A 10,697-nucleotide genomic window follows, 5' to 3' on the forward strand; every position below is an offset into this window, starting at 1 on the left:
CAATAGATTCGTCTCGTGAAATAGTTCAGAGTATGAGATGAGTTTTATTAATAGTCTATATTTAATACTTCTAATTAGTATTAAATATTTAATTTGACAGGGAAAAAAAAATCCGGGATAACAAAACAGACTCTATGGACTGGTTGGGCTGTGGTTGCTCTGAGATCAGAACCGCAACCAGACCGTACCCTGCAGGCGGAAGGCAAACCAATCCTGACCCGCCCCGCCACCCAGGTGCATTCAACACCCCGCTGACGAGAAGACGTCACGTCACTGGCTCACTGCACGCGCGCTCCACTCCACTACCGCTCTGCGCACTCCCAGGCTCCCCTCATCCAAATCCTCCTTCCTCCCGATCCCGTCCTCCTCTCCTCCCCCCTCTCTCCTCTCTTCTCCTGCACGCACGCGATCAACCAAGCAAACCCCCGCCCCCGCCGCCGCCGCTTCCGCTTGCCCATCCCGAGTCCGACCGTGCCCCGTCGGAGGCTCGCCATCCTATGGGCCGGCCGCCTCCGGCCGCACTCCAGCTAATCGGCCGCCGGAAAGGTGCGGAGTCCCGTTTGGACGGTGTGGCGTCGGCTCGTCGTTTTCCCCTTCCGCCTAGATCTGGCTTCGCTTCCTATTTTGCCCTGGGCGATGCACCGGCTTGCCCCGGTGGGTGGGTGGGTGTTCGTTCCCGTGCGAAAGGTCACCTTTTAGTTTTTCCCTTTTAGAGGAGTAGCTCTGCACTCTTGTCTTTGTCCACCTACACTGGAAAAAAATCGTTTGTGTTTTCTAGTAGTAGCTATTTGCAGATCTGCATAAAATTGTTTACTTATTCTGTTGAAACAATAAATAGAATTGGAGTGCATACTTGGGCGAAGAATTGGAGTGAGACTGGATGCTTGCTAGTTGCTTGTTTCTTGCATTTCTGGCTACCATTGTGGTAAGCCTCACTGAATTCGTGGCTCTGACAAATACATCGTTTGGCTTGTGAGATGTGAGAATGGGGAAACCGGCCCAAAAAAAGGCCTGCAATTGTGCCACAGTTGTGGTGGCAACCCTGTTTAGTAGTATTCCTCTGGCAGTCTAAGTTTAGTTGTATTACCGAAGGTGGATTGCTTTGTAGCTTTGAAATTTCTGGACATTGTATGCTTGTATTCTGATCTAGTTGTGAGGTCATATTTTTTTTTTCTCTTCTTTCCTTTCTATTCTTCTTATATGCTGCCAAACTGTGATAAGCCATATCTCTGAGACTCTGTATAGTGCATATAATTGGCTCTTTGTTAGAATGTTTTTCTTCAGTTGTAATTTTAGTGTTCCTAGAGTAGGAAATGGCTGTTGCCACTATGTTCTTTGTTTCCTTCTTACCGCTGAAACCTTTTTTTTTCAGGACTTGGCTAAATTCTCACCTGGACCTATTAGTTTGTACTGGTGACATTGCACAGAATCTGCAAGAATATGAGTTCATATGGATTTTCTCCAAAAGACAGAGACTCAGGGTCAGCATTATCAAGTACGGTTACCACCCTAAATCCAAATGCAGCGGAATTTGTCCCTTCAACTTTTAGATCAACTTTTGGAAGTAGAATAGTTGCAGATGCATGCAAGCCAAATTTCAGGGGGTCCTCTGGGAAAACAATCCTGGATAGGTCAGAGTCATCGAAATCTAATAACTCAGATGATGAAACACATCAGTTTTGGCGTAGGCAGCTTCCTGATGATATTATTCCAGATTTCAGTGACATGGAGAATGCTGAGCAACCACATGGAGAATTGTCACTTTCTAGATTGTCATTAAACGCACCCCCTTTTGTTGGGACAGCAACCAGCAACTTCTCAAGAGACTGTCATAGTTTATTGTCTCAAACAGGCAAGAATGTTGAGCTGGGCAGTATTTTGTATTATGATGAGAATTCAAGTTCAAACAGCGGGGAGCAAAATCATGCAGATAACCTATGTTACACTAATGGAAAGCATGACCTCCTTTATGATCATGATCCACTTGAGAATTTAGCATCTCAGTTTCCTGGTTATTCTATGGAGAGCCTTGCTGAGTTGTACCATGCTAATGGTTGCGATTTTGACCTTACTGTTGAAATTCTCACTCATCTAGAGGTGATCGCCTAATTTCTAGTCCTTACACTCAAATGTTAATACAAGAAAAAAAGTGTAACCTTCTTGTCTTGATAACTAGTTGTGGCACCAATCATTCAAAACATTGTAGGGTAATATAAATTGCTTTACTGGGAAGCAGCTTCGGTATTTTAATGTAGTGTTCTGTTACTTTAATTTGACTGGTGTTAATGACTTGGATATCTTCCGAAAGGCTTTTTTTATCACAATGACCAAAACTAGTGTAATGTTTGATACACTTGTTCAGACAATTATAATTTTCACTCAATCTCCCTTTTGTTCATCTATTAGCTGATGCAATAGGCTTTCAGTACAAAGCACGAACTGTATGTTATAAATAATTGTTATGCCTTAGTATTAAAGCTATTTGTTGCTATCTTTGCTCTAGGCTCTTTTGAGCCGGAAGGCAGATTATTTTGTTTTAAAGCTTTTCTTTTTGATGTAAAAGCTTTAAAACTTCTTTTCGGTACTTAAGGATGGGGCATCACATTTTGTGTGCAACTGTACCTCTTCTTCTTCTTCTTCTTCTTCTTAACTATACAAATTTTACACCTTAAAGATGGACCATTTCTATAAACTGTACATTATTTTCCTTTGTGCATGTTATGTTGTGGAGCTTTTGTAGCATATATATGCAGTACTTGCATGCAAATCTGACCTTTTTGTTTGGATTGCAGATGCAAGTTGATGTTAGTTCCTGTCAGAATCTGAACCTGGCCCCAAACACACCAAACACTGGCACAGGGAACTTCCCTGTACTGCCTGGAACAGAAAATCCTAATTGTTTGTTTGAAGGTAGTGTAGGTGCCCATGGAAAAACAAACGGACACAACTCTTCAACAATGTCTACGACTGGAGATTTTGTTTCTGCTATTCGAAGATTTGTGTGGCAGGATCCTGTCGGCATGAAGTTTGAAAAGGGAAGTCCCAGGGATGCTAATGGTCTTTCAAGTATTGTTGCTCAGAAACAGTATAGCTGTAATACAAGGTCTTCCTTTGGAAACAAGTTCTATAAGGCTGGTAATGTTCAGTCAACCCCAGTCACAGGTAATATTCTCATTCTAACATTTTGAGCACTAACCATGCTTCAGTTAAGGATTGATTGTCTGCATTCTTGCTACTGTCCAGCAAGCATGTTCTCAGAATCAACAGGGGAAGCTGATGATTTTGCCCGTGTACGGAATACATGTTTTGAACAAGTAAGCAATCGTTGTCAGCATTTGAATTTGAAAATTTTCGTTTGAATTTTCTGAAAAAAAGACCAAATTTTCTGGTAACAGGGACCCCCCCACCCCCTGTGCGGTTATAGAAGTGCATACCGAAATTTAAACCCTGTTCTTAAATAATGTACTCCCTTGCAGAATGTATTCATGGCATCATTTTGTTTACTTGCATTGAGTTTTGTCAGTGCTGATTACCTCCTTTTATTGGACCATTGCCCTTTGAGCTAGTGGAATGTTCATTGGAATATTTTCTGGGCAGGCTACACAAGCTTATATGTTGGGAAACAAAGCATTAGCAAAGGAACTGAGCATGAAGGGACAGTTGTACAATCTACATATGAAGGCAGCTCATGAGAAAACTAGGGAAGCTATGTATCAGCAAAGGTGGATTAACTCCCTAGTTACCAATTGACATGACCTCAACCTTTTAGAAGTAAAAGAGTATTTTCAGCCTGCCAGCTTATTAACTAAATTACAAAATACCAGGACCTCGAGTGCACATTGTATTCAGCTTCTATCCTCTTGCATAACAAGTATCTTTGCCCATTTTAAAGATACATCTAGTTTCTTTACCTTCTGCTTAATTTGTTGCAGGACGGGCCAGGACCGTCTGACCGACTTGCACGAGCTTCAGGTGAGCGAAGCCATCCGTGTTCTGAAGGCTGAGCTCGCGCTCATGATGAGTGCTGCTGCTGCAAGGTCAGCTGGAGAAGGCACAAATCCTGAACCGTATTGGAACAGGCCACCGCACCAAGGGCTCTGGCGAGACAAGGTTGCCGGACGCCCTTGAGCAGCTCCTCCTGGATTGAAGGGCCTCCATTACACGCAGCCTCAGACAGTGCCTGTCTGCCTGATGCATGTTGCCCTTCACTAACATCCTCTTCTAGCTTAGACAACCTGGGAGAAGAAAAGGAGGCAACGAAAATAAGGTGAGTGATAACCTGACAATGTAAAGCATGTCTATATATACCTGTTATTTAGTACTAATTAGTCAGTCGAGGGATAGAGAAAATGGTACGAAACATTATGTTGTATTGCTGTCTCTATGTACATGTCGCCTGTATATGTCAAAGTATAAGTTAGTTAATGTCCCTAGGTAGTAGCCATCTCAAGTTCTCAACCATATCGGAATACATGTATTGCGGATAAATTTGGGGCGGAGGTATGCAAGCGAAAGGAGCCTTCCCATTTTGAAGGCACAACGATGTGATCGAAAGTCTGGGTTTGGAACCCATCTTTGCGCGCATAAAATGGAGCAGCGAATTTAGTGTATGATAAATTAAGTATAGACTTAAAACTTAAAATATATTAATTTTAGAGTAACCAATTTTTTTATAGAAAATATTTACAAAAGTTAGACCATTTAACTGTTCTTGGGAAGTGTGCGTGTGTGAAAAACAAGAGAGCGGAGTATTGGAATTGACAGAAATGAACATTGTCTAATAGACTAGCCAAATCACACTCTCTAGTTAGTGTCTTTTTTTTTTTTGAAACATAGTACAAATGATGACGCTAATATCATACATATACTTACCTACCATTGAATGAAAGAATAATTAGTCGTAAATTGGGTGGATAAGTTCCGCTACAAGAAACCTAACTAGTTTGAGCCATACCCGTTTTCCTTGTTCATGTCATTTGGTAGGCTAGTCCCTGGGTAGTTTGTCTTTAGGAAAGTTCTTTTTTACCATAAATGTCAAATTTTCGGTTGAAGAGTAAGGTACCTATAATTCCTGGGTTCCAAAAGAATAGTTGTTTAGATTTATAACCAGAAATTAGTTCTTATAATCAGAGATGCTCTAGAGCAATTTCAATGAGCCAGTCCACTTAAAATTATGTGGGGAAACAGTTTTTTCCGTTCATGGCCCAGAAGGCTAGCACGGGTCCAGATTTGGCAGGTGTGCTGAAAAGGAAAACTGCTATCAACATGGGGTAAAGAAAAATGAGGGGAAATGAATAAAATAGGGGAAACAGAAAAACAGTTCTGCTACTAGAAGGTGGAGTCATCCGTAACACCTACAAAAGTCATCATTCCCAAAAAAAATAATAAATTAAGTGATTTGTTAGAAAAACCATCTCTTTTTCAGTGAACATGTCTAGTGCACCATTAGAGCAGGACAATAGGAGACTATAAGCCAGCTATAAATATATTTTAAAGAGATAAGAGGGAAAAAGAAGAGATGTGGGCTACTAATTTGTAGCCAGCTACACACGAGCTCCAAGACAAAATGTATGTATGACATGTGGGACCATGTATTGATGTTTTGTAGTTAACTATTGTATGAATTGGCTATAGATGAATTGAAGCTAGTAGTTGGCTTATACTATTGAACTTGCTCTTAGTTGTTTGATATAAGAATATTGCAATGTACGTGTATATTTCTTATAGGAAAATAGCGAGGCATGGGAAAAAGTTGAGGGAATAGTAGGCCGTGCTGGCCCATAGGGTAAGGCTCTGGCACAGGTAAGAGCATTCCCAACAGCTCATTTATTCCATCCTCTATCCTGAAAATAAAGGATGAAGACTATAAATTGAGCTCCAATAAAACGGCTATCCTATCATCTATTTTTAGATGTCATCCATATTAGAAGAGAGAACCTTCATATTTGGGTGATCTCTCTCCATCCTCTAAAGAAATATAGAGGATGTCATATATGGATGATCCAGTAGAGTGTAAAGAGATATAAAGAATGAAACTGATCATCCAAATGAAGATATAGATGACCAAATTTAGATAAGCTGTTGGGGGTGTTCTAAACCCGGGCCATGCCGTGCCGCGTCTAGGCCAGTCTACAGCAATGCTTGTGCTGCCGGCATGTAATTTGGGCAGCTATACCGCAGTGGCATTTTCTGTCATCCCGCATGCTCGCCTCCCGCAGTGGTGCGCCCCCTCCCGATCTCATCCAGTCGTGTATCGCTCTCGCTTTGCCTCCCGAACCGCACCGTGCAAGCCTTCCCCTCCTTGTTCACCGTGTGGTCGATGTGCCAGGGAACATGCGGGTGTGTGTGCCTCGCTCCTTGGCCACCCTCTTGCCCGACCAGGCGCAACGCGAAGGGGTGGGGCTAGCGGTGGCGGCTCGTCGGGCAGAGGTTGGCGGTGCGACCGACTCAACCCTGGTTCCCTTCTGACTCTGCGTTTGCACTCTTTTGCTGCTCGCCGCTGAGTTAGCTCCGGCAGGCGGGTGGTACTTTCTTTTTCTTCTTCCAATCGCCGCACCACCATGTAGCGTACTATATTACATTCCCTACTACATCGCGCGTCGTAACGTGGCCCTATTAAATGGGTTTCATTTTGCGAGGATTAGTTGCTGCTGTTGTAATTTCTAGCTGGGGAGCTCTAGAAACTAGGGTTATCAGCATCCCATCAGAGCAAGGTCAATAGTAGTTGTTGGATGTAAAAAATAGCTACATCACTATCTTATAGCCAGCCAGAAAAGTTAATGCATACAGTAGGTGCATACTCTTTTGTGTATAGATGATTTCCACTGATGATTATCTATTTCTTTTATCTTTAGTATATACCTCTCACTTGGACCTACAATCACATCATCCGATCGCGTGTGTAGTCGATGATAAAGTAGTCGCCCGCTCACCTCTCTTCCTTCCCGCTCATCCACAGATCCAATATGGCAGTGCTGTCGCCGGTCAGAGTAGCCCATTGTACTTGCTCTCAGGGGCTGAGGCCAGGGCAAAAAATTCCCCCGCGGGGCTTTGGGTCAGGGGCCCCTGATTTTTGAAGGCCGGGGATGGGGGAGACGTTTCACCCGCAGGTTCCCCGTGGGGCCTAGGGTCTGTAGAAAATTATAGAAAAGGTAGAAAATGGGCCATTACCATTGAATATTGGGCCTTTGGCCCATTTAAAAATAAACCCTTCACTACTCTGTCTCTCTCTCTCTCTCACCTCACCCTGTCAGGCTGCGGCCGGCGCCGCCCTCCTCGCCGTCGCCCTCCTCCCCGCCGCCGACCCGCAGACTCCAGGCGCGCGCGGCAGCCGTCCTCCTCGACGCCGCCGCCGCCCGCTTCTGGAGTCTACGCCGGCGCCTGCTCGCGCCGCGGCCGCCGCCGTCCGTCCCTCGCCATCAGGTAAGCACACCTTCTGTGATTTGTGACATCGAACTTTCGGGGCTTTCGGGGCCCGTTCGGGGCCGGGATCTGACGGGGACGGGGACGGGGCTACATTCGCCCAGGATTTGTGTTCGGGGCCGAGGCCGCTCTTGCCATACCCGGCCCTGACCTGCCCCGTTGCCAACCCTAGCCGCGTAGGAACTCTATTCCTTTGTTAATTGTATCCTGAGTGAGAGCACGGTAGATTGGCATTAGAGCAGGAATCACCATAATTAATGCACAGTTTATTCTTATTCAACCATAAACCCTAAACCCGATACGTTGATTGTGCCCTTCTAAGGAAACATGATATTAGCAGTCGAGTATGCTATTATCTGAATTAGTAAGAAAAAGTCGTTCAATTTTAGTTTTACAATTGATTTTTAGTATGAGCTCAACGATACCAATACAGCATTTATAGAAATATTCTCATCATATGATCATGTCCTACTGTCTGTAATTGCAGGGTTAGTGCATGGCAGTCACACCACATCATCGGCTATATGAATTCGCCAAGACCGCCCTTATCAAAATATTTGCATTCCCTTATGCCACGGTCTGCTATCTGCTCCACTCTTTCTTGATCTTTGATTTTGTTCCAAATCAGCATGAAACTCAGAAACAGAAATCTGATACTTCTTGTTGCTTGTAAAATGTAAAAGGTCTGTGATCTGTATTGCGATGGTGGGGTCGATACAGACAAGTGGGGAGATGCCCAAATTGGTCAATACATAGGGATCGGTAGGACACTTTGCATTAAGCTGAGCCTCTCCATGGTTACATTGTCTTGTCTGCTGTGTTAATTGGATGATTTTCTACAACAGATGCCTCTGCATTGGGTGTCAATGATGCTCGTGAGCTGTGGGAGAGCAAAAGGAAACCTTTCACTGCTGAGTTTATCAAGCTAGACCCTTCTGCCGTATGCCCTCCTTGCCTGTTTTCATGCTTGCAACTAAACACACCGGCGTTCTAGCATGGGTAGTTCATAACTGACATTCGTGGTGGTTTGTATAACAGGATGACTTTGAAGCTCAAATGCAAGAGAAGGGCATTCAAGCAGATATAGTTTGCTGTATGCAGCATTTGCAGGCAAGTTGGTTGTTCTCTGTTGCTGTAATAATGTTTACTTGTGAACTTTGCTAATCTTTGCTGTTAATCGATGTTGAAAGACAGTCATGTTTCCAGAGTGAGGAACATGCACAAAAGCTTCTGAATAATGTATCATCATTACTCAAACCTGGAGGCTATTTTGTTGGCATAATTCCTGATTCATCTACAATATGGTATGGCAGCTCATGAATTCTGCTCTTCTGTCTAGCGACTAGCGTTATAAAACAAAGCCTACAGGTTGCATACAGGGAATGGGTTGGGCACCTTGTAGTGCTTAGATGGCATAAGCAGTCCTGTATGCCGCATAAGCACTACAAGGTGGGTGACTGCATGAATACCACTTATGCCTTCTGTAAATGTCTTAATGTATTTCTTCTAAGTTAGAAAGAATATAAAAAAAGCCAATGGTCGTACATTTGCAGTTTATAAGATAAGATACTAGAGTTTTACAAAGAAGAATAACATCCATACCTCAATTGTCCTAACTGTTAGATGTTTCTGATTTGCATGACATTTCTTATTTGTAGGACAAAATATCAAAAGAATGTTGAGGCGTCACATGGTAAGGTTCAGGGTCTGAAGGCAGTTCCAAATAGCATTCGCTCAGAGAACTATGTCATCACGTTTGAAATTGAGGAAGAAAAGTATGACTTGAGCTTTTGTATTTTAAATAGATATGAAATTCCTGGTTTGTTGTGTTTAGGGATTCTATGCAAAATGGTGCAGGTTTCCGTTCTTTGGAAAGAAGTACCAACTCAAATTTGCAAATGAATCAATATTTGAGAATCACTGCCTGGTCCACTTCCCTAGCCTTATGAGGTAATACTTTCCTCATGTGTCTTCAACAATTGTTGTACAACCTCATCATAGAACTCAAATTCCAGCTACTTGTGTCATTAGGGTATCACAATGTTAGATTATGTTGAAACAGATTAGCAAGGGAGGCAGGGCTTGAATATGTGGAGATCCAGAATTTAACTGAGTTTTATGACGACAACAGGTGCCAATATTTTATGCCCAAGGTCTATATCATTATGTTCCAATCATTTTTATGTTCATTCCAGCTGATCGTTACTTTTTTTCTTTTTTCCTTTTTTTGGTTCTGACCGACTCCAGAACTCAGTTTGCTCCATTGCTTGGTAGTTTTAGTGCCAGTTTGGTGGATCCACGTGGAAAGCTTGTTGCTCGTTCATATGATATTTTAGGTGATGTAACCATTTTCCTTCAGGATTCACTCTGAAGGCCCCAATTTAGTCATTTACCTGATATGATTTCTGCAGGTTTGTATTCAACTTTTGTTTTCCAGAAGCCTGACCCAGATGCAATACCACCAATTGTAACACCGGAAGTGCATGATCCTGAGAATGCTCAAGAAGAGGTCTGTTCTTCTGCATCTAACAGCTTTTGATGTTGCCTTTACGTATTACTGATATTTGGGTTAATTGTGAGTGAAATAGCAGGAATGGCACTGGACGCAGCAGGCACCAATGGACGATGGAAGGGTCTCACGTACTGATGTGCTTCCTCCCATGGATAATGAGAAAGGTATCCTTGGTCCCGGACCTGCAGATATGAGGCTTTAGTTCACTGGATTTTCGCAGATAGAAGCATAGGCGGACTTGGAGCAACGAAGCTCCTGCAACGGTGGTTTATGTATGCTTGATGTACACGTAGTTTCAAATGCATAGGTATTTATTTAGAGCTCTAGTTATGATAACACTTTTAGTTATCCTTGCAAAGGTAGAATTAACATCAATATTAGAAGATACTTTTGTAGAGTAGCTTTGCAGAGAACCCTTTAAATATTCTTCATTCTGTTGACTGGAGTATTACCATCTACGACTGACTCGGTCCTACCAAGCTTATATTATTCATCAGTACATAATTCATTTCTTTTGTGTTATACATATATTATGTGGTAGCCATTGCGGATTTCTTCCGTCTCGGGGCTCTGGGCTCACACAGTCGCACATCAACGCGGCATATTTGAAGAAATCTCGTGTCTCTGCACAAGAAGGATAGGGGAAAAAAATAAAACTTTTGTAGGCCGTAGCTGATGCCGCGATGCGTCCTGCACCGGCGACGTCCGCCAGCCGAAAGCGACCAGGTGGGCGTGGACCTGGACGGCACAAACGCGCGCACGC

General features: G+C 43.2%; 2 protein-coding genes across 5 annotated transcripts; both read left to right on the forward strand.

Moving 5' to 3' along the window:
* Window positions 1–303: 303 nt before the first annotated feature.
* LOC102711777 (polyadenylate-binding protein-interacting protein 7-like) lies at window positions 304–4,600 on the forward strand. 2 transcript variants are annotated; one of them, XM_015832879.2, is made up of 6 exons: window positions 304–662; window positions 1,373–2,097; window positions 2,793–3,162; window positions 3,244–3,314; window positions 3,598–3,722; window positions 3,933–4,600. In XM_015832879.2, exons 2-6 carry the CDS (start codon window positions 1,441–1,443, stop codon window positions 4,126–4,128), a joined length of 1,419 nt encoding a protein of 472 aa, XP_015688365.1. In that variant the 5' UTR covers window positions 304–662; window positions 1,373–1,440; the 3' UTR covers window positions 4,129–4,600. The 2 variants fall into 2 exon arrangements, with proteins under 2 accessions (XP_015688365.1, XP_015688364.1); XM_015832878.2 differs by having other exon boundaries at window positions 304–546.
* A 2,635-nt stretch (window positions 4,601–7,235) lies between these two features.
* LOC102712055 (mRNA cap guanine-N7 methyltransferase 2) lies at window positions 7,236–10,453 on the forward strand. 3 transcript variants are annotated; one of them, XM_015833364.2, is made up of 12 exons: window positions 7,236–7,422; window positions 7,910–7,999; window positions 8,106–8,184; window positions 8,268–8,362; window positions 8,461–8,532; window positions 8,629–8,726; window positions 9,081–9,197; window positions 9,280–9,372; window positions 9,485–9,553; window positions 9,670–9,758; window positions 9,834–9,931; window positions 10,011–10,453. In XM_015833364.2, the coding sequence occupies exons 2-12, from the start codon at window positions 7,919–7,921 to the stop codon at window positions 10,134–10,136; spliced, it is 1,017 nt and encodes a 338-aa protein (XP_015688850.1). In that variant the 5' UTR covers window positions 7,236–7,422; window positions 7,910–7,918; the 3' UTR covers window positions 10,137–10,453. The 3 variants fall into 3 exon arrangements, with proteins under 3 accessions (XP_015688850.1, XP_006648009.1, XP_006648010.1); XM_006647946.3 differs by having other exon boundaries at window positions 7,237–7,422; window positions 8,617–8,726; XM_006647947.3 differs by having other exon boundaries at window positions 7,241–7,422; window positions 8,617–8,726; window positions 10,014–10,453.
* The last annotated feature ends 244 nt before the right edge of the window (window positions 10,454–10,697 follow it).

Source organism: Oryza brachyantha, chromosome 2 (assembly GCF_000231095.2).
Source record: "Oryza brachyantha chromosome 2, ObraRS2, whole genome shotgun sequence".
In the NCBI taxonomy this organism is placed as follows: Eukaryota; Viridiplantae; Streptophyta; class Magnoliopsida; order Poales; family Poaceae; genus Oryza; species Oryza brachyantha.